Source organism: Cinclus cinclus, chromosome 16 (assembly GCF_963662255.1).
Source record: "Cinclus cinclus chromosome 16, bCinCin1.1, whole genome shotgun sequence".
Classification (NCBI taxonomy): Eukaryota; Metazoa; Chordata; class Aves; order Passeriformes; family Cinclidae; genus Cinclus; species Cinclus cinclus.
Window position 1 is genome coordinate 9473878 of NC_085061.1, and position 24670 is coordinate 9498547.

General features: G+C 39.6%; 1 protein-coding gene across 1 annotated transcript in view; it reads left to right on the forward strand.

Annotated features, from left to right (window-relative positions):
- SHISA9 (shisa family member 9) overlaps positions 1-10880 on the forward strand; it is a 175354-nt gene extending 164474 nt beyond the window's left edge. Inside the window, exon 4 of the mRNA XM_062503743.1 lies at positions 10258-10880. Within this exon, the coding sequence (XP_062359727.1) occupies positions 10258-10625 (368 nt within the window). The 3' untranslated portion in view covers positions 10626-10880. The remainder of the gene's footprint in view (positions 1-10257) is intronic.
- The last annotated feature ends 13790 nt before the right edge of the window (positions 10881-24670 follow it).

Consider the following 24670-nt stretch of genomic DNA (forward strand, 5'->3'; position numbering starts at 1 on the left):
GTCAGTCACTGATGCTGTGCCTTATGCGAGGGCTCTGCTCAGAGCAGGCACCACTTCTGCTCTGCCTTGGACCTGGCCCAAGCTACAGGAAAACCTGAAGAAACTTATTTTCTTCTGACAGGGCAAGTTTGGGAATTGCCAGGGAACACAAGTTCCTTTCAGTTTGACACATATCTCTGGTTTGGAAACCTGTGGCAACCATGCTCAAGAGCTTAATGATGCAAATGTCATAGAGTTTAAAGAGGGGGAGACAGGAAAAGAAGAAAAGAGCAGAAGAAAAATCCAGAACTCAATATGTAAAAGTATAGGTATGAAATTACTTCGTTCTTGGTTTGTTCTTTTCCTCAAAGAAAAGAGTACAAAGATAGCTTTCTAATAGAAACAACTCACACCAGAACTATTTTGGAAAAATAATCAACTTCAATCCAAAACACAAAATTCTATCCAAAACAATTACTAAAAATCCTTTCAAATTAAAGCAGCTAAAAACCAGATCAAATAAAAATAATTTAGGCAAAAAAACAGCTATTGCATCACTGGGGCTTTTTTTTTTAATTTAACAAGTACAATTCAAAAAGTCTCTAGGCCTTTCTTATGTTGAGAAATAATAGTGTAAATCTAGTATGATAGCAGTTGAAAGGCATAAAATGCAAGTTTATTTCAGCACTAAAACTACATCTTAATTATATGTTCAGCCTCTGAATTGGGTTCTCTATGCTATCACATCTGGTATTTGCAGCTCATCTGTAGCTGATTCAGAGATATGTGTGAGAGTTACATCCAGCAGTCTACTAAAAGAAACAAAAATATCAATCAAAAGTATTAAAATTGAAAACAAAATTGAGTACACAGAAGGATGCCAACAGTGACGTGTGAAAAGAAAATTCAATTATGTTCATGCTATGAACAGTTATTACAAATAAATGTGGTCAGGAACAGCAGAGTTTTTTCAGTCCATGTTAGATAGGGTAAACCAACACCTGAAGGAAAGCCAAGCAGGCTTTTTAGATGCCAGCCCCCCCTGCAGAGCAGGGTGAAGTCTGTTCTGCTGTGCCCCACGTCCCCTCTGTGTGCAGAGCCAGGAGCAGAGCAGCCCTGAGCAGGCTGTAGGAGCAGGGCTGGGGGTCTCACTGCTCTTGCAAATCACAGGGAGCACCCCTGCAATCCTCTGGGGCTCTGCTCTTAAACACAGGGAAAGTCCTCACCAACCAGAATGGTTACAAAGAGTTTCATATTATTGTTGATGTATGAAAGCATTGCAAAACTTCTGACACAATCAGATTTATCTTGAGAAGCATTAAAAACCATGCAGAGAAAAAGCAAGCACGATTACTGGAGGAAGAAGAGGAAGAAGCCTTTTAAGCAAATCTCCTCAGTGTTAACCTCTTTGGCTTTGGACAGCATCTTTAGAAAGCAAGCCAAACCCTCCTTTCCTAAATCAGTTTATGCTGCAGTCATGCTTTATTCAGAAGTTAAGCATGACAGCATGACTCCTTAGGTAGTTTCTATTTCAAAAGGCAAGTTTTCATACCATATATGAAGTTTCCAGTAAAAAATGGATAAATATGCTTAAATGAGATAAAACAAAATAAATATTTCACAGTAGAAGTTTTCATATTTATTTGCCATTGTAGATGCCATGAAAACCACAAGCCTAGAGGTGTTTAGGAAAAAAAAAAAATGAAAAAACAGATTTATAGTTCCAGGACAGCCACTGGCTGCATTTTCAAAGTCAGAGATTTTAATACACGATTCTCTTAGGCCTCTAAAATTTCATCCCTTGGATCAAGAATAGAATTGGTGCTCTTGCTTCCTTCTAAAATTTATCATTCATTGTACGATACTTAACCAGCAGTTTAGCATGTTGGTGCTTGAATTTAAAATGTTAAACCACTTGAGGATACAACCAAGCAGTGTGAGCTTTGTCTATCTGCATGCAACAGATTTCAGGTTTTCTAAAAACATTTGCAATTCTAATGTTAATTTAACATGAATCAGACACCATTTGTTTCTGGGTTAACAGAGCCTATATTCTGGTTAGTTAAAAAAGTCTTATTTTTATTATACTGGTTAGATTCAAGTGTCTGCATGCCACTGGTCCCTAGGTTAGGCAGAATGTATGTGTGTGTGTGTGTGTGTATATGTGTGTGTCTGGGGCATTTTGATCAAAAACAAATCACAATATCACTGCAGCACTTTACAAAATTGAATCATAAATATTGCAATTTAATACTATGTAAATCAGTGCAGGCAAGTATACAAAGCCCAGCTGGAAAACCTGTTTTACATGTCCAAAGAGAAACCTGCCTAAACTCACACAATAAATAAACATTTGGAAAAAGAGAAAGTAAAAACCATACTTTGCAGTGCTGTGCTATGGGGATATTAATATTACGAGAGACAGGGCAGCTGAGAGACATTGTAAAAGATGGTTTATTGCTTTATTATTATCAATCTCATAGAAGGGTGAGAAGGTGTTAGATCCAACGCCATAACATCAGAAGCTGCTTAATTCTTAGTTACAATGCCTTATGTTAGTTTTTTAGCCAATCCAATACTTCTATGAACTTTGCTGGCATCTTTTGACAGCAGTCATTGATTGCTTTGCTTCCCATGGCTTTGCCACAATGCGTCATTTTTTAACCAATCTTGTAACATTTCACAAACTTACATCGATAAATCTTCAACTTCTAACTAACTTTATAACAGATTCTTGTGCTAAACTTTAGAATCTTTTACTACCTTACTTAACATAGTGCTTTGCTTACATAATACAAATTTTTATTTTTATGTCTATTTCATTTTAATGCTCTAATTCTCCAAGCCTTCTCCAAGGTCTTAGGTCAAACCTTGGACCCATCTCTATCTCTGAGCCTGTATGTGCAAGGCTCTGAGAGCTCTCTGTGCCTGCATTTCCCACACTGTGCCTTTTGGCACCTTGTCAGAAGAGGGGTTCTTCTGCTCCCAGACATGTGGCTACCCTTGTGTTCCAGGGAATGGCAGCCCTGCTTCTGGTGAACCACACAACCTGTCTGATGCCTGAGGAGTTCATCAAAATCTGTCTCAGTGTTCCCAGTCAGGCAGCAGACTTTGCTGTGGGGGTTAAAGAGCATTGCTGAGACTGGAGCCTTCACTTACCCAGTCTAATTACATTCCTATCCTAAACCATTCCTAATGTGTCTCAAAACCCGTTTGAAATATTCTGCCCTCCTCAGCCTTTCATAAACTGTCATGAAAATAATCAAAATAAGAGAAGAAATATTTGGGCCTACATATTTATCTTTTTCATGTCTCATATCTTGAAATAATTTTATTTCACTGGGAAAACAAAATGTAGCCTTGTGTCTGGAGGTGGACAAGCTCTTTTCAAACAATGCCTGAGAAGAAAAAGTTGATATGGTTTGTCTTTTCATGCTTGGTCTCTCTCCAGATCACTTTAAGAAACCAGTAAATAGATGAAATGGTAAAGGAGAGGAATAACATTGCGCCACAAAAAGTAGGTTCTACAAAACTTATGTGAGGTTCCATGCATTATGTGTTTTTCTTTACCTCCGTCAGTACTAGAAAATAAAAACCATGGGAAAGAATCTAAAGCCATAAAATAGTCTTCATTTTCAGAGTGTCTTGAATAAAGGCAAAATGGCATTAGAAGAAAACCAAATATTTAGGACAGAAATCAATGCAGGCCACAGGCTGAATTCTGAGTTTTCAAAACACAATACAAGAATGAGAAGGAGGGCTGCAAAAATTATGTTAAATGGCATTTGCTCTTTCTTGAAATTTACTATGGTTTAAAATTGCCCCAACTTTATAGAGCCACTCCAGTGCCTATGAGATGAGAACAGGGACCAGCCATGAAATAACCACACTCCCTCCTCTTGGCCACAGGCAGATCTCTCACATCATCCTGCCCATTCCCCATTCTACCAACTGAATCCTGTCTAGCTGAACCTTCCCCATGCAGTCTGTTTTCCAACCCACTTCAGAGTATGCAGAACAAATTCTTCTGTGGTCTGTGATAGTTGGTGAGCCCCTTGATTCAAAACCCAGGTCATTAGTTATTTTACTGTATGGAACACATTTTTCTGTGAATTTACTGGATGCAATTCATACTAGGGGCAGCTAATACAACCTCTGTCTGAGAGGTTGTATTTCCCCTCACTCAAGAATAAAATTGTGCTAGTGTACAAATGATACCTCTTTGATTTTCAGATGAAATCCTGCAAGAAATCTCACACAGAGCTGGTTTGTGTCCCAGAAGCCTGTGAACATATTGTCTTAGATGCTAGCTTGGAAAAGTAAATGAATAAGCAATCACACATTCAGAAAGGACCAACAGCATCACCAGAGGCAGCAGCCCAGTATTTTCCTGGGCAAAATTCTCATGTTATCTCTGAGTCAGGATTCATTAACCTTCTGTCTTTCCTTGAGTTTTCATTTCCATTACTTAGAGAAACGTAGGTTTCCCACAGCTTCAGGTAACAACACCATCATCTCAGCAAATTCATGGCTGTGGAAGCAAAGCCCTGTTACAAACTGCTGTATATTACATAGGGACAGCCTCACAGAGAAACTTCCCACAAACAGGCACTCACTTCATTTCAGCTGTAATCTGGTGTGTCACTGTAGCAATTCCATTGCTATCCTGTCCCTCAGCACTTTCCTTTCCACTGGTTTACTTTCTGCATCTCTATCCTTTCATTTGAAATAAGCTTTTTGGCTAGAATAAAGCTCTGCATTTCACAAAGTAGTTCTTAAAATACATTAACATAACAAAAATTTTCAAAACATCTAGTGAGAAACACTCTCCCTACATATTTTTATAACTTCAGACTGTGACTGTAAACTCACACAGAAGTTCTGATTTGGGGTTTTGGTTTTGTGCTTTTAGTATCATTAGAGTTTTTATAAGGGCTCACTCCTATATGGATTCTCTTCTGTCACTTCAGAGGTGTCCTGGTTTGAAAGACAGGTGTTTGCTAAGGAAAGCAGAAGCCTCCCTTTGAACTGAAAAATGTGATCCTTCCTTATTATGATTTTGAAATTAAGGGAGCTCTCAGGCAAAGATATGGGGGTAGGAATAACAGTTCTTTACTAGTATATCTAACAAGACAAACAAGAACAACAACAGCTATGAAATTACCCACAAACAGAACAGTAACTCAGTCCCAGTGTTTTTTGGCTGCAGGCACCTTTTCCCTGAGCTGCAGTTCCCGGTGCTGGGGGCGGGCAGGTCCCGCAGAGCTGCAGGAGGGCTGGGGGTGATGGCAGCGCTGTCCCAGGGGGAGAGGGAGATGGAGAGAGAGCCCTCTGCTCACGGTGTGGGTCCTGGTGCTCAGCAGAGTGCTGGATGGTGGCAGGTTACAGCGAGAAGGGAGCAGGGCAGGCTCCCACAGCAGTGAGGATGGCTCCTGGTGCTGGGATGGCAGGGATGGAGCTGAGGCAGCGATCGTCCTTCTTATCTGAACTCCAAGGGGAAATGGGCCGAGCCAGAGCCTTCCATTTCCTCTTCTGGCTATTTGGATATCGAGGGGTTTCCCTCTTCTCTCTTACCCTCCCCCTTGTCACCAGGGCCCAGTCAACAGGTATCTTAGCATGACAATGGGGAAAATTCCACAGAGGGAAAAGGGAGAGAACCAACCCCCAACAAGAGGCTTCTTCCCACTCCTAGGTGCCTATTTTCACAAAAACTGTAGGACAGAATTGTCTTTCAGGATTCTTCATTCTCCCACAGCTGTTAAGAATTGATGTGAGTATTCAGAGCCATATTATGGACCCACATTGATGAGAACTTTGTCGGTAAGGAAAAGAGTTAAAGCCCCCTGTAATATTTAGAAGATAAAGAAAGCATTCACAATGAAAAGGCATGCCCACATGATTCTATGCCACAAGTGCTTACACAGTGATGTTGAAGACTACTTACACTGTGGAACTGAACACTATGTAGCTTCATGGCCACTTCTCAAAATACAGCTTATATTCAAATAATCCCACTTAGAAATTCTGGCCCTCTGGCAGCCACAAGGATTTTTGCCACTGATATTCAAGAAAACACATTTTCATCCATGGTATTTACTTGGTAAGACACTCACTGGTTTCCATGCTTTTGTTCTACAACTATGGATTATGAAGAAAGATATGAAACATCCACATCATGCCAGGCTCACACTTAAGGTTTGGAAAAAAAGTCATATTTCAACTTTTTTTTTTCCCAGAGGAACAGTAAAACAGTAATTAAATTTATGGGTGCAGTACCTTAAAGAAGTATAAGCCTTACAGGAATATTGAAACTGAGAACATTTTTATAATTAGCTACCAGGAAGAAGGAACACAATAACACTCGGAATTAAAGTCCTTCTTCTATTATTATTTTCCAATGTTGCAAGTGTAATTTTTTACTCCTTTTTCAAACACAACTGTGATATCTTTAAATCATATTTTTACTGACCACAATAGAGAAGCTAATGCAAAAGGCACTTCTATAGCACGTTTAATCCAAAATCTCAGAATACTCTACAAATAGCAATTCAACTTCCAAACACAACTACCTCCTCCAATGTGCTAACAGCTCATTTTACAGCAGGTGAAACCGAGGCAGAGGGAAGTTGAGTCATGTACCTAAGGTCACATAACAAACCCATCGTCTAACTCCAAAATATCTCTTTGGATGTTTAAAGTCCCCAAAATATTTATAGGGTCTGCTTAAGAAAAAAAACAAACTCCCTCAGATTCACAGTTGATTTTTAAAGTAATTGGCTTCAGTATACTATTAATATACTTGGTAAAACATTTGTTACAAAACTGTGCTCAATATTACTGTCTGAATCTTTTCTGCTTTGAAAATGAAAATTAAAAAAACCTGTTTCTACACTGTAGTAGCATCAGGCCACTCACACAGGGCACAGCCCACTGCTATTATGAAACCTGCATGAAAGAACAAGGACGTTGCTGAGGTTTGCCAATTCTTGAATAACTGAATAATTCAGTTTTATCACTGCTGACTTTGCTCATATTTGTTACAAGGGAATCTCCTCCCCCCCCCCCCCCCCCCCCATTTTTGGTACCTGTGCCTATGTGCACAGCTGGACGTGCAAGAAGGAAGAAAACAGGATTAAGGACATTCAGAACAGGGCTGCCTTTCTTTGCCAGCACTGAACTCCGAGGCACAGGGAAAAGTCCTCAGGCAAAGCCTGCAAAGTGTTTCTTGATCAGGACAAACACAAACAGCAGCTCTCCCACACTGACACTGCCACACAAAGCACTAAATCAGCCACTTGGCAGCAGTTTGCCAGCTTTCTGCCTGACTTTGCTGATGAGAAGTTACAGTTCACATCCTGGTTTGTTCTCTTCAAGCCCAGTTTCCAGACAACAGTTGAGAAATCCCTAGAAAGGGACTATGGACTACATTAGTTAAAGCAACTTTAATGGGATCAAATTTACAGAATTAATAGTTTCACTTTCTGTGTGGTTTTCCATAAGAAACAAAATCTGACATAACATGGCATAAAGAAGGGCAAAACCAACTTCAGACATGTCAGAGGCACAGTCCTTGTGAGGCTGATTTCTTCCTCCCTGTTTCAACAGTGAAGGTCTTCTTTACACACAAGAGATACAATTTACTGTTCTGTAGGACATCATCCTCAGTGTGACTGGAGGTCTGAGTAGCATGTCTCATGTCTGATAAAAGTCAGAGACCCAGGGCCATTGCAGTGGGAAAAGGTGTGAGTGAGAAAAAAAGTAGAAACTGAAGACCTAGCTTGAGCTTGCTGTGACCTCAAAGAGAAAAATGGCAGGAAAAGCAAGGCAATAAAAATATCTGCAATTCTTGGTCATTATTTACATAGCCACATCACCACTGCTATTTCTAGAAAGAGAACTCATTATTTACCTTGCAGCTGATTAAAGATCTTGGCTACAGAAGGCAAATTGCTGCAGCATAACTAAGATAAAATTAAAACTAAAAAATTTACTGTATTCTTATGTTAGATTAGCTGAAATGTTAAATTTTTGTATGCAAATTAAACTAACTTAAATGTGAAACAGGCATACAAATGTATCTCTGTTAAAAGCTGGACATAATTAACTGTGCTGAATTAAAATTATATAAGTTAGTGTGACTTTTCATAAATAGCCAAGGTCTAAGTCATACGACATGGAAATGTGCTCCCACAACAGCTGGCCTGCAGTGCCTTTGATGTAAAAATTTATAAAAATGAAGGCTCCTGTGAATATTCATAGTGCCTTTTCTGCAATCATTTTTTTCAATTATTGATAACAGATTAATGAGATAATAGTAATGCAAATGCATTTCCACCCCGTTTTTATTCATAATGGTTCTGTGACATTCAGAGACTATTAACAAATTGAAAGGACAAGCCACATGTAGAACTGGAAGTAGCTCTTTCAGAGAGAAATAGGTACAACTTCTTGATTATTCAGATTACATCTCTCTAAATGAAACAACTCACTCCAAAATCAAAGCAGAACTTCACAGACTGTCTTTGTAACACATGACAGGTCTATCAGCAATAGCAACTTCACCCTGGGCTGAAAGGAGAGCAGGCCATTATCTACATTTTGTGATTTCTTTCAAGCAGAAGACACCTGTATGCCACAGAAAAGCATTCACTCAATGACTGAAAAAGGAAACAGATGGAGCTGGGTAAAACACACAAAGGCAAATCTGACAGCACAAAAAGGAGCAATTTCAGTCCATTGGAGAGGAAACACCTCTTTAATGACAAAATTAAGGATTTACGAGCAGAATACAGTTGCACGGTCATTTATACAAAAAATGCCATGAGATAATAAATAGCAACTGCCTTTGGTGATATTTCTCCCTGTTGAGGGGCTGGGACAAGGAGGATGCACAACTGAAGCCTGATCTTGAAGATTAATATGATGCTCCTGGGAATTTCCCTGCCTTGCATAAAGATCCAGTTCAGAACTAGAGGCAGGGAGAAAATGCAAAGTGCAACAAAAACATCCTAGAAATACTTGGGTGAGAGCAAAACAGGGAAGCTACACAAAAAACAGTGCAGGGAATTAAAAACATCATGAAGGCAAGAGGAGCTGAGCTGTACAGAAAGCTACATGTACCAGACTTCTGCAGAGAAGTCTTACATGGCATGGCTTTAAGGAAAAGGGATGGATCCAGCCACGATTCAGAAGTCAAATCTAGGCTGACACAATATATATTCCAAGCACAACACTGCTGATTAACACAGTGCCAGCTGATCTATGTATTTGGCACTATCTTAAATGAACATCTAAATTTTTGAAGGGGGAAAATAAACGCTCTTTACATAAAAGGAAAGATCTTAAAAAATGTAATTCAGTTAAGCTTCCCTCAAACCTCACTGAAATGAGTTGCTGGATTGCTGCAGAATGCCTTTAGCTTCCTAAGCATGGTTCATACTTTCAAGCAAGGCCAAATAAATGCCAGCAATAACAACAAACTTGAGCGTGCACTGGAAGACACTTGCCTAGGAAATAACAGAGGGCAAAATCTTGATTTGAGAACTGCAATGCAGTATTGGTTGGCAGGGCTGCTGGTGTATTTATTAGTGCCACTGACCCCAGAAAATTATGTCAGAACCTGCAATTTAGGATTTTCATGGTCTGTAAAATCACAGGGTAAATACCCAGCCTTCAACAACCCAAAATATTTTCAGCCCCATAAAGCATTAGTGAACTTCCAACCATTTAGGAGAACAGATCCCATTCTTAATATTGTCCTGAGGCATTATTGAACAAAAACGGGTCCACCTCATCACACACCACCAGACCTTACAGCTGGCTGGGTTAAACACCCATGAGGCACTTTGCATTTAAAGGGATGTGTTCTCACACTGCAATACAACCCAAGATGCTGCAGTATTCCCAGGAAAGCGCGTCTACTTCTCTAGACTTCCCGAATTTTCTGTGCTGTGTGACATGAACAGTGACAAGATTCACAGGACTTCTCCCCATAATGTAAATGTCAGCACAACCTGAGTGATTTGGGGCAGGCACAGTCTTTTCTTCAAGGGCATCAGGGTTTTGTCTGCATGTATGAAAGCCTGGCACAATGGCATCCAAAACTCTGCTCCAGAGTGAGAATAATGGCCGGGAGGCAGTGTGGATTTCTCTTACTGATGTACGTGCAAATGTTCTGGTCTGCAGATGGAACTGTGTAAGACCTACTGTAAACTGTGAACAATTTTTCTTGTGTCCAACTGATTCTTTTTGTCCCCTCCCCCTTCTGACCCCAAATAGCTGACAAAGTCAACGATGACTTCTACACCAAGCGCCGACACCTGGCCGAGCTGGCTGCCAAGGGGAGCCTGCCCCTCCACCCGGTGCGCCTGGACGAGGAGAGGGCCTACACCATCGACAGTGGGCTCACCAGGCAGAACGGGAAATCCAGGATGGGGAAGATGCACACACACCCCCTGGGCTACAACTCCCACTACAAGACCTGGGATCCCAACGACCCGTCCCTGAGGCGGCAAGCATTCACCAACAAGGTCAAGCATGGCATGGGAGACCCAACGCTAAGTGACCCGCTGACCACCCGGAGCCAGCACTACTTGGGCCCACAGCCATACTTCATAACCAACAGCAAGACAGAAGTAACTGTTTGAGTTTGGTTTCTTTCTTTTTTTTTTCTTTTCTAATGAAATCCTTTAAAAAACACACGCAGAGGTATTCACAACACAAACACTCAACCGAAAGGCAAAAAAAAAAAAAACAACCCCAAACAAGCAAAACAACAAAAACAAACAAACAAAAACTAAAAAACCAAAAAAAAAAAAAAAGAGGAAACAGAAGGAAGGAACTTCCACCTGGACACTCTTGGTATCTAGCCAGCTGTAGGCCGAAGAGTGGGTTAATACCATTCAGCAATACACACTGAAGGTTGAATTATAAACTCCATTTGTATTTCACAATGGAACACAAACCCTTGTGACTAAATTTTTTTACTTGAAACTAAAATCCATGATGAGAAGTAGCACAATCTAGAGAAACTTTATGTCTGCTTAAACATACACTATGTTCCTGCCTTGAGACAGAGGAAGAGAGAGAGAACAATGTACTGTAATATATTATTTCAGAGAGGAATTTTGTATAAAACTTATTAATAATCACTAGACCTGTGAAAAACCGAGAGCAAACATCTTGGTATGATCCCTAACATCTATTATTGTCCTTTCACATCATCCTATAGAAAAAGCAAAAAAATACATATACAATAAGGGGCAAAGACATTTTCACATGGAATATATGAAGACTGTTATGATTTAGTGCATATGGGACCTTTCTGGCTGGTAGAGAATTCTGCAGGATGATAACAGCAGAAGAATTCATTTCAGTTTACTTTGCTTGATTTGAAATTTTTGGGAACCTCCAAAATAAGAAGAGACACTTCATATGACACAGAAAGCTGCTGGGGGGAAAAGGGCATCAGAATATTCCCTCTCAGTCCTCCTGTTTTCAGGCAGATGGTAACAATTCTCACTTTGCAGACTGTCAGGATTTTTTCTTCACCTAAATGTTTTGCCTATCTTCAACTGCTTCAGACTGAAATTAAGCGTGGGTGGTGCCTTTACTGTATTACTATTGTTCAATGACAGTCTTGTTCTTCAAAGTGACCCCTCTGTTCCTTTAAGCTATTTCCTCATGTTTTGCTAAGGATGACAAGGGTTCTGCCCTGCTCAGCCTCCTCTGTTTGTTCCAAAAGGAAACTGGACTACATCTCCATGCAATGGTTGCACAGTCAAGACTCTTTTAGTTAGCCCCTTCATTTACCCAGTTCCAACCTTTCCCCTCTAGTCTCTCATTTTGTATTTGCTTTTAGCCATGGTAGTTCTCTGTAGTTCAAGTAAATGTTATCTGGTATATTGTCTCTATTGTTTGGCTTTCTCTAGTGGTGTTCCCTCTTGGTGGGCTGTGTGGTGGAAGAGGCTGGTCCAGCACCAAACAACGGAGATTTGTAGTTAAACTAAACAAACAACTGAACTCATGGTCTTGACTGGTTCTAATGAGCAGGATGCCTTGTTTGTGTGAGTAAAATCACTTCTGAAGTAGGGACTGGTAGCAAACTCACAGTCCTGGGCCCCTAAAGGCGTTGATACATCCACAAAGAGACAGTTGGGATGGGATGGCAGGCAAGGCATTCAGTTTTTCAGTAAATTCCTGCTCCTCCCCCAACACAAGTCACTTGGCTAAATCCCAACTAGCTGTCCTACTACAGTTGCATTCTCACCAGCTGTCAATTCTTCAGGAGATTAGGTCTGAAAGAGTATTCAGGGAGGAGTGAGAACTGTTATGTCGTAAGAAGAATTGGAAGTGGCATTTCTTACTGTACTCAACTGACTGTCAGCGCTTCTGCTTAGTCAAGGATGCAAGGGCTAAGATTTTGAAATCTGGTTAAATGGAGATACCATTTTTTTTGCTATATCAAGATTGATTTGCATCCTGAGAGCACCGGTATCTCTCCATAAGCGTGCTGCTAAATTTTATGATCATATGTTTTAAGACTATCAGAAGTGGACAAAGCCCACAAGACAAATACTTTGCACACAACCCAGACTCTCCACTATCTTACTTTTATTCCCTTAATCTTTATTGCCTTTACAACTGGCTGACTTAATTTGACCCTTTATGGAATGTTGATGTTAATCCATATGCTTTAGATACACATTACAGCTGCACTCTAATTCACACAGATTTCGTGTAACTTGAGCATATTTTATGTGGAAATATTTTAGTAACTGTATGTTCTGTAAAGTAAACCCGTGTTAATACTTGTTAACTACAGAGTTTATGATACCAATAATACTTCCTACAATAAAATGTTTGTTTGTTTTTTAAGAATGTTTATTTGTAAACATATGTATTCACTATATTACTATGAATTTCTTACCTGGCAATAAAACTGATTCTAAGTGAATCCAAGTTGCTGGCTCATTCCTAAACTTGTGTAACTGGGCCAATTTCTGAAGTGAGCTTTTGGAGCAGCCTCTAGGGTTCATATCAGCACAAAGCATGGTTTGCCTTTGCCAGTGTGAGCAAGGGGTTCTTTGGAAATCAACTGCATGTTATCTGCATTATGGAGAAGCCGGGTGATGTCTGAGGCTCCTTCCAGGCCTAACCATTTTGTGGCTTTATGACTGCCTGTTACATGCAATACAACACAAGATACAGAGGGACTGCCAGCCTTGCAAAGCTTCATGTGCCCTGTGAGCCTCCAGGCACCACACACAACTTGTGCCACTTGATTAGTTAATTAACGTTTTGAGGAGCAACAACAAAAAGATAAGCATGCCCAAGGGCAGGGGCTGAGCCTCATGACTGCTTGGGAGTTCTGCAGTGAGCCTCAGACACGTCCAAGGATTGCAACTATCCAGTGAGAACAAATTAAACACTTGCGTATGCTGCTTCAAAAATTTTATATATTCATTAGAGAAGATCCTGTACACAACACCCGTGTACCAAGTGTGCTGGAAAAGAAAGTCTTTACGGTCCTTAATAGTACTAATGGCTCATAAAGCTGACAGAACCTTGGGAGAGGGTTTGGGTAGCTTCTTCTCCTTTCTTTGTTAAAATGATAATGAATAAATTTCAGAAGAAGAAACAGGGAGTCAGGAAACCCAGCTTCAGAATCCACTTACTGCATGACCTGGTGCAAATTCTTTAGATAGTTTATGAGCCTTTGAAAGCCATGACATATTATCAGAGGGAAATCATAGATTCAAAAGTATTTAGAGTTACTCTTTTTATACAGTAGAAAAATCTCATTTTAAATATACACCTTTATGGGTGCCAGGAAATAGCTCATAAAAGCCCCATTTTCTGTTACAGGAGCTTTTCCCTGCCTCAGGTACAACTACAGAAACAACCCCATTCTTCCAGGGCGCTTAGGAGAGACATGCAGAGTTTGGTCAGTACCACGAAAATTCTGGGCAGCCTTGCAACCCACAGAGAAGCCTGGGCAGCCTCGTGGAACACTAGCTTAACCTGCAGTAGTCACAGCTTCCTGTTACAGCTCCACCACCAGCCCATCTATGCACATGTTGTTTCTAGCAGCAAATTCCTGACTGGAATCACAGAAGGCAAAGGGGCCAACTGCTTTGCTAGTAGAAGTGTGTCAGTATAGCTTGTGTTCTTTCAGGTACATGAAAACCTCCAAAAAAACCCCACTGGAACATGATTTTGTGTTTCCACATGTGGTTTTTTTTCTCTTATGACAGCCTGACCCTTTTCTAGCAAGAACTGCACTGGGGTCCCATCAGCATTTCTTCCATAAGGCTTTTTGATCTTAGCACAGATGCACTGACTACAAACAGAAAAGTGCACTGTCAAGAAAGGATGATGATCCTGTACAGAGCTAAGGAGTATAAAAGCTCTTCTGGTTTAGAGCCCTTTACCCTGGAAAACATATGTTCTCATGACTAAATCTTTAGAGCATGATCCTTAGCTTACACAAAATGAAGATGTGATGGCTTATATAAATAGAGGATCAGGTCTCATGAGATTTCACACTACAAGGTGTCTCCACGACTCACAACTTCAGATTTTAATAGATCTGGGAAAAGATTCATGCTTTGCTCTGTTCTTATAGAATGGTTATTGAATTTTGGGTACTTAAATACCCTAGTCCACAAATCCCTTTTGCAGACAATCCTGAGTACTTTTTTAAATCCTGGTCTCTATACTTGAATACATGAAGGACTTTCAGTGATAAATATAGTCTTCACTGTAATTATATCATCTATTTGGCATGGTTAATTTTATTTTGCTAAAAACAGTTATGACAGGCAATATTATTGTATTAAACTATATAATCTCATATATCATCTGCTGGTGAAAATGTGATCATAGGATGAGTACCACATTAGCAAAAAGTGAACACTGTTATTTTTATCAGTGGTAAAGTCATACAGCTCTATTTTGAAATGTGTCTGTAAAAACAATCTTGGAATTCATGCTTCATGCTTTAGATATTTCCAGACTCAAATTTTGCTCAGCCTGCAAGCTAGGTGAGTCCTCATACCTGCCAACTTAATCAGTAACATTAGCATAAAACCAGGCCTTTCCTCCCCATCCAGGTGCACTAATGAAGGTCAGGACCAAATTAGGGTACTGGTTATACCCCATATCTGCACAAAAGCAGTTGTCATACAAATGCAACTACGGATGAAGCAAACATTTCTGCAGAACAAGCACCATGGAGAGTTTGACACACCTCATTCAGCTGTGAAGGCCCTCTCATGTTAGGAAAGCATAAGAGAGATGTAGTCGTCCCCAGTGAGAGCCCTTTGTGACAACCTGATCATAGTTCTGAGCCTTTCTTCCTAGGTCTGAATCTGCTAAATAAACAACCCTGAACAGGTCATGCTCCCTGAATAGCCATTCTCGTCCCACAGCCACTCTCCTGACAAGATAATGGTGTTCAACAGCAAGGTGTTCTCCCTTAAATTTCATTTTTCACCTTCAGAGCTAAGGGACCCATTCAGGGAAGGGGGAGCTTTGGATTCAGACTAAACCTGAGGATAAGTTCAGACCCCAATCTATTACTGCTGCTCCCATTTCACATAATAGAAAAGAATAAGATGCAGTTTGTACCTAAGTTCATGAAGCACTGCTGTACCAAGGTCCTTCATGGATGCATGAAGAGGATCTGTACATCTCTTTCTCTGCAGGGAACTTGAAGATGATTTTTCATCCCCAAGCAATCATTCTGTGAAAGCTTTTATTTTTTATTAGCAAAACTAGAATTCAGAGTTAGAATTCAGTTTTTGTGTATGCATTCTGTAATACACTGCTGCACACAGCTGCATCTTGTCTATTTAAGTCAAGTCTCACTGCCTTCACTTGGCAACTTTCCCTGCATTTACATGGTAAGAGGCATAGTTACTCATTAATAGGGGTTGGTGTGCTGGCAGAGTTCATCTTCTGAACCTGCACACCAAGCCTTGTGTGCATCCCTCACAATAAATAAGGCTGGGAGAAAAATACGTTATCAAAAGTGATGATTTAAAATCAAGAGAGAACATCAGGGAGTGTTGCTGCTGTTAATCTGAGGCTGAGCTACAAACAAGAACTGAAAACCAGTAATAATCACAAGCCTTTCAGTGGTCCTTGGAAGCATTGTTTGATAAGGAAACAAGTCCTCCTCAGGAGTAGGTGTGTCAGTAAAACCACTGACTCCCTGAGCAGAAGCACTTTACTTTTATTGCATGCAGCTGTTGGCCTCAAGTTCACACTCTGGGATTTGGGCTTACACTGACATTTTGATCACAGTAGTTGTTATCAGAGAGACTTCAGCCAATTTCAGTGAATATATTCCTGGAAGGAATTGATCCCCAGAGGAAAGAATGCTTTACCTGCTACTTATTATTTCATTAAGCAACAGAAACATTGCAAAAACTTGGATAGGGAGTTGGAACTAGATGATCCTTAAGGTCCTTTCCAACCCAAACCATTTTATGATTCTATGATTAATTGTGCTTTTTTTTCTCTTCCACAGGTGAAGAGAAGCTAGGCTTTTCTTTCTCCTTACAGGGGTTAGAGAGCTCAACGATGGTTGCTTTTCTTCCTCTTTTTAAGGCAGAGCTACAATTCCGCAGGAGTTTTTCATACGCATCCTGCAGGGGGTCTGCACTGGCTACTGAGCACACAGGCAGCCTGTTGATTCCCTCGTATACTAGGAGTAAAAAAATCATGCAGTTGAAAAACATAAAGGTAGACTGAACTACTGTGGCATCAGTACTGGCTTTGCAAGTTGGCAGCTACTTTCCACCACCCCTTTGAAGAGGTCAGGAGAACTGTGTGGTATTTTCACAACTGATGCTCTCCAGGAACTCCTGCTGCCCCTCACACACAGCACCTCACCTGGGCTCTCACCTCCCATTCCAAAGTAGCAGTCTTGGGAAACAGCCCCACTTGGTGCACAACTGCATGCACAGACACATTTTACATCACTTGAGCTTTGGAGCTTGACTCCCTAAATCATTTGTGTTTGCAATGCCATTGAAGGCTAACACTAATTTGGAAAATCCACCTAACTCTCTCACTACATTTTAGGGGCCTTATTTCAGTTTTGAAGATAGGGTCTATATCCCTAATTTACTTTACTGGTTTTGAAAATTAAATATTAAATAATGTGACATTCTAAAGAAGAGACAGTCTAAAGTTTAGGGATGAAAAGTGTCCTTTAGAGCTATAATGTATTTTGCCATTACTGCTTGGGGAATAATACTAAGGATGATAGAGAACAACTTGACAGGATTCATTAAGGAAGAGACAGCATGTGTATGCTGTGATGCACAGGACTCTGCACAAGTCTCCCTGTGCACAGCAACCTGTTCTGGATTTTATTAACAGTGATTTATGAGTTTGTTTTTGTGGTTTTGTCTTTTTTTTTTTCTGTTCTAAAGGATGAATCTAAAAAGCACAACACTGAGAGTGCTCATAACAAAGGTGCCCTGTTGAACACAGCAAGTGGCACAACATTGTCCAGCATGACTGTGACAGCAATGGCCTGAGCCCGCGCTGCTGAGTTTGTGGCAGGATTGTCAGTGTATGGAAAACCAAAACCCACAGACAACACACATTCATTCTCTGATATGCAGAACTTTTAGACTCCACTACAAGTGATTTTTCTAAAGCTGACATCAACTAAATGGTATAGAAAAGGAAATGCTGCAGATACACCACAGGGTTGCACAGATCTTCTAGACTGAGTTACAGCTGAGACTGCAGTTCAACAAACTAATGGCTGCAGCATTGCTTGTAGCAAACCACAGTTATTCTGCCAGCATCTCATCTCCTCTCCTCTCCCTGGATGTCTTGTGCCTTTGACACAGCTAGTAATGAGTAGGGAAGACTCCACTCTCAGGCTGTTGCTTGGCTTCCATGTGCACATTCAAAGTCCTTGTGAAAGACAGCTACTTGAGCCACTAGGATACTGAAGTCTGCATAAAGTCTAAATTCAGGTATAAATCTTATCACTTTCTACAAAAAGCAGCAAAATACATTGAATTTTGAGTCCCAGCTACAATTCCCTTATAAATTTCTGCCTAGCTTCTTCACACATTGTACTTTAGCTTCTTTGACTTTTAGTTAATATTTAGCTGCTTACCTACTAAGATGTTTTTCATGTTTCCACACAAAATGAGCATCACAATAAATACTGGTATTCTACAGGATGTTACTTCACTGTGTACAATGTATTTTATTATTAAATAATAATTTTATTAGGTGAAATAGTCTCCAAAGACAGCAGTATTAGAAGAGTACTAGCATGAAATTTCCCTATCACCCCCAGAACTACTGATGATCACTGTTCAGTTATTCTTCGGGGCTGCACTTTGTTGACAGGTGAGTAATATAAAAATTTACTTTTTTAAAAGCTCCTATATACACTATAAAATCTATTATCCCACTTAATCATGTTTCCTTTTAAAATAGGAAGACAATACACATGTATTTTAAAAAGAGATTGTGTCTTTATAGACTCTGAGTAAAAAGGTAGAAGAGAGGAGATGCTACACTTCAGTAAAGGGAAAATATTGAGTGTTTCACCAGCTCAAATCCCATTCCCCATATCTATAATATTCCAGCCACAACCACTGTGTAGTAATACATTCTCATACAAGAATACTACAGAGGTTGAAATGTAGCCAATGCATTTAAACAGCTTCAGGGAAAGATAAAGTTGACTTTCTAATAATGATTTCCAGTATGTTCTATTACCTTTGTTCACTATTCAACTGTGACCTTTGAGGATGGGTCAACCTTCTGAAAACAAGAGAGTTACAAAACAGTATAGCTATTCTGTGTAAAATATTAAAGTAATCAACAGCCTTAAAAACTCTTTTCTATTGCTTAATCTGACAATGGGAGGAATATGTATTGCATCCCATATATATTATACACACACACACAAGAAAAGAACAAGAAAAAAAAATGGGAAAAACGTGAGAAAGACATCCCAGTGTGCAACTCCTGTTAACACTGTCAGTATCACAGAACACTCCCCAGGGAGCAGCTTACCAACACCAGCAGAAGTAAGCTTGCATTGATATGGTTAAGCAGCCAGAGGACATTACTTCATAAAGATGTAATGTTTTTTCCTTTCTCCTCTGCATTGCCTCTGGGGATTGGCTGGTTGATTCTGTTTGGTTGGTAAATTTTGGGTTTGTTAATGTCAGAATGGGCATATTCTTGTCATCAAACAAAGCTGAGGGAAAATCAGATTAGCAAAAAAAAAAAACACTAGATCAAGAGAAAGGTTACAAAACTTCAGAAGTGACTCGGCTGCAGTAAGGAAAAACATATAGACTTGATAGTGCTGCCTGCTAATAACTAGAGAAGCTTTACACCATCTGCTAATTTTCTCTTTGTCAGCTGCACACATGAGAGACACCATAATAAACAGAGGTATTTTTTCTCCCTTGGAGATCATAAGTCTCCAGAACCTGTGGCATATATGTTCACTTACACCCAAGCTGTTAATATATACAAGTGGGAAGAGAACCAGTATTTTTATCAATGTGGAATAGCAGCTGAGACAGACAACACAACCTCCGCAGAGGGACATATCCATATGTTACACAAGAATAGATGCCAGAAAAATAATAGTGGTTGGGGTTTTTCTTGGAGAAAGACATTTTAACTAGAGGTCAAAAAACTACTGTCCATAAAGACTCTGCAAAAACAGACATAGCATGAAAACTCAAAAATTAAAAAAAAACAACCTCAAAACACAAGACATCTGCTAAGTGCTTGCTTTACATTAAGCCCCTACTTCTATTATCCAGTTAGGACATACACTTGGTTCAGCCAAAAGCCCTGCTATGCATATACTATATTTCTTGATCTTTTCTGTTGCCTGGTAAAGGTTTTTGAATTTGTTGCCAAGTCAACCCCTGAAGCACAGATGGGAATACAAAGCATCTTATCTCCTAGCATATGATTCCATATAATGTTTTCTACCATTTTCAAGCTGTACAGCCTCTCAAGCTGCATGACATGCCTGTTTCCCTTGGGAGACTATCTCATATACAACCAGAATCCCAATTCCTCTGTGCATATCCCTGTATGTAAGGCCTGAGCTTGTAATAGAGAGGGGCTCTATGCTCTCACCTCTTTTTGTCTTCTTTCAGCTACAGGAGAAGAATTGCCAAAAAGCTGTTTCATAAGGCTCTCATCCAAAACTTCAAACCAACTGGAATGTTAGCAGGGAAGGCAATTCTGGGGCTTTTTGGTAAGCAGAAAAAATTTCTCCTAAGCATGCTGATAGAGGCGTAGATTTCTGCCCAGAGCTCACCCAGTGACATCTTAAAAGTGAATGGCTCATTTCTAATGGTAAAGCCTCCAATCCAAAAGATGGCAAGTAGCAGTAGATAACATATACTTTATCAAGATTTCTTATTCTGGCTTGTGTCATTCTCATAATAAATTAGGGAAGTGTGGGTTAAATTAGCCTACTCTAAAGTATGACCCTGATGGAAGAACATAATGATCAGTAACGTTCTGATAAACCACACAGAGGAATCAGGCAGCATTCTTCAAAAATTTGCTTCAAGCTATCAAAATGCATTTATGTTTCATTGTCTAAGTCAGTGAGGAAAACTTCTAAATTTACATGTAACTCCTGCTAGCTTACAAAAAAGGAAACCAATACAGAAATCAAAAAGTGTTCACCACATAGCATAGGGGCAAGAACTAAACAGGATGGAGCACTGAGGACATTGCACAGTATCACGGACACACACCATAATTCTATATGATGGGTAGGAATGAGACAAACAAATTTCAGAATAACAGTTCAGGCAGCAGAACTGCAAAACACATGGCTTGGAATTCTAGCATCGTAAAAGCTGCCTCTGAGTCAAGAAATCCAGACAGGTCAAATAGTAAAATCACAAATAGTAAAATAATCTTCCCACCCTGCTCAGATGTAATAAAGGCTCAGGTAGAATATTGTGCCAAGCCTTGGCCATCATTATTCCAGAGATACAAGGGTCAGCTGGGAAGTACCAGGGAAGAAAAAAATCAGTAAGCTTATTATAATCAATTATTACTTAAACAGTCAATATAAATAAGCAAAGGTGTAGACAAAACAAACTGTGAGGAAAACAGTGGAAAAACTGCAGTTGTTTATGCTGCAGAACAGATAACTGAAGAGAGGTATTATGTACAGATTACATATTTTGCAATAGAATCACTTAAAAGAAGATAAAACCATTCATGTCTAGAATATGGAAAGAGTTGGGTCTCATCCTAACCTTCCCTGAGAAGGAAAGGCTCATTAAGAACTTCATCATATTATTCCAGTACTTTAAAGGGTGGCTAAAAAGGGATGAATGCTCTCTTTTCACAAGGAGCCACATGGAGAAGACAAGATGCAGCTGGGTGCAAGTTGCATTGGGAAAGATTTCATCTCAGTAAAAGAATTTTTTTTTACAGTGAGAACAATTAAACACTGCAGCAACCTTGCCAGGGATGTGGCAGAGTTCCCATTACTGGATTTTCACGACCTTGATGAACAGGGTGCTGGATCATATCATCTAGGCTCTCTTTCCCAGTAAAGGTTGGACCACATGTCCACTCAAGATCCCTTCCAGCCGGGGTTATTCTGAGAGTTTTCAGCTTCTCCACTTATACCACTGGCAGTGCAGGTAAGGAGTGACATATACAAATATTGAGGCTGACACTGATCCCTTGATATTTAAAAACCACTGAGGATTGTTTTCAAGAAGAAAAATTATAGCCAGCACCCAACAATAAATCATGTTTTAGATGACATTATTATATCTATGCAAAGAGCTGCCAAAAAGAAGAAAATAACGTACACCACCAGAGACAGGAAAAAACCTCTCGTTGGTGTAGCACAATTTAATCAAGTATTAGAAGAAAACCCTTTTGAATGGTGTGGAATGACAAGCAATGAAATGCATTATATACAGAGGCTGTGGAGTTTCCATTGCTAAATGATTTTAAAGAAACATTGAACTGATTCTGTCAATAATGATTAGCTATTTTTGAACCCTTCTTGAAGAAAGATGGACCAAGCAAAGGCCACTACAGCTCTCCTATTATTTTCTCTTCAAGGCCCAAAACAAAGACGGGGCAGAAAGTCATTTTTCCAAGGAAGGAGTTTTTTCTCACATCCTTTTATCTGTTAGCAGCAGATGAAAGCTGTAATTAGAAGCATAAAGGTATCTGCTGTTTCCCCCAAATTCAGTGTTGTTACACTGCAATTGCAAATCAGTGCATAATGTTGCCTAGACAGATTTACACAGCAGCTAAAAGCACATACATTCAGACATGCTACAGACTGTCTGGGAACAAAGAATCCTGAGGCACAAGCTACTCCAACTGTCTTATTATACATTACCAATATCAACTTCATTTTTGCCTTTAACAGTAGCTCTTTCATTGCATGTCCCTCCCTGGCAGCCAGCCACAGTTTTTAAAAGGTCAAAATCCTGATCTTCAATATAACATCCCACACAGATGACGTGATCTCAGAGGTAAGGAAAGAACCTGCCTCTGAAAGTCAGCTTAGAGCTACAATCTGAATAAATCATGACTCTGAATTCCATGAAAGCATTTGAAAGGGCAGAAGAATAGAGAAAGGAGGTAGGACAGGCTTTGAACCAAGAAGCAAGCCGGGGCTTCCAAAAACGCAGGTTGCATTTCCTGGCCTGAAATGGCCTTCCTCCATTTAATTTAGCATGAAATAGTTCATTTTCTGTGGTATCATTTCAGTGAAAAAGGAAATTAGTGCTGTTAAAAGACCAGTTATTTGTATAAAACAACTTGTCATGTGACTGTCAGTTTCCTGGGACAAATAACCTTGCCCATAATATTTATGGGGAAAAGGCAAGGAAAAGAATACATTCTCAACTGCTCCCAGCAGAGTACATAGACAAACTCTACACAGTCCTACAATGCACACACAGGGTTAAAGCTCCAAACAGATAAATTCACTGAGAATTTAGGCAATGATATCACCATGACCAGAAGTTGGCCTTAAAATAAATAAATGGGCTTTCACTATTCCCTTCAGGCATTTGCTGTCCCTTGGCACCAAGATGAAATCATAATGCTTTGTAATTACAGATAAAAGGGATTTGACATGAGAGCTCTCCAAAAAAGCCAAACATCCTGGAAAATGGGGGAAAAAAAAACAACAAAAAACCCCCAACAACTTGCTCTCATGTTCATTCTCCATAGTCGAGAATAAACATCAAGACAATTTTCTTATTATTAGCAGCTGTTCAGAAATCAGTGCTGGATTCATTAGTTAAATCAGTGGGCTTTCCTGGGGAAAAAAAAAAAAGAGAAAGAAAAATTTTGGAAGGAGGAGGATTTGAGAAGAAAGTAGTTAGATTGCAACAATGTCAAAAACAGGAAAATCTGTAGCTCTGGTATGCAGAAATTATACAAACCCAAGTCCCACTAACAAAAGATAGATTCCAAGCATAACTGAGTAACTTAAAGTATAATCACCCATTTTTTAGTCAGCACAGAGGATGGACTCATCTACAAAACTGCTCTGAGAAAGAGTCCAGGGATAAGGAAAAAGTATAAGGAGAAAAAATAGGAAAAGCTATGCACTGCTATGCCTGTAACTTGAAAACAACTCTAAATTATAGTTGAGGAAATATTACCATCACCCTACAAAGGACAGAATCAAAGTCTTTTTATTTTCCTATGACAAGATTATAAGGTATATGAATAAATTCTTTAAAATTACCTCTGTAAGCACTGGTACAAGAGTGCATGTCAATAATGTGTTTAAAACTCCTGCTATGGCATTTCTTAGTTGCCCATGTGTTCTGTGGGGAATCCCCTGGGGCTTAATTCTGCGAGAATTCACTTTTTTGACCTGGTTTGGAGTTGTGGGCTGCTGTCAATACCAGCCTCTCAGCTGCACAGAGGCATTTCCAAAAGCCAGTGACACTCACAAAAGAGTCTTCTCTCCCCTGTCAGAAAACTCAACAATCCAAGTTATTGGTATTAACCCACTACAGAGAAAAAGCACTATAATGTAAATGCAAGTTGAATTTATATCAACAATACAGATGTGCATGTAAAGAGCGTAGCCCAAAGGCATCCTTACAAAGCCTGTACACACTTTTATTGATCAAGTAGAAAAATTGTTTAAAAATTTAATTGCAAAGATCTCACATTTGCAAAAGGAAAACCCCAAACATGCTAATTCTTTCCTCAGTGAGTTCACCATTAGCAAATGAAGACCACACTAGGAAACAAAGTTGCAGCATCAGTGATTATTTTAATTTTTTCCCTTTCATCCCTTAAAGCCTTTTCTAAAAATTAAAACAAAAACTACTCTTAGACTGAATTGTTTCCTCCAAGGTATTTTATCATTAGAATGTGAAACACTTTGGCCTAAATAACAGAAACTACAGCTGGGACTGCAAACACACATCTAAAAAAAACCTAATTATCTACTATAGAACTTTGTATAAGTTTGGGCCACTAATTTTCTACCTGCTCTCAATACTCTTGCTTTGCAACTGTTTTGCCCTGCTAGCTCTGTTTGTATGAGAATCATTGTCTTCAGTTTTGTACACCATATCATGGTCTTTATTAGTAAAGTGTGAGGTGTTTTGAAAGAAGAACAGGATTTTTATTTTCATTTTCATGG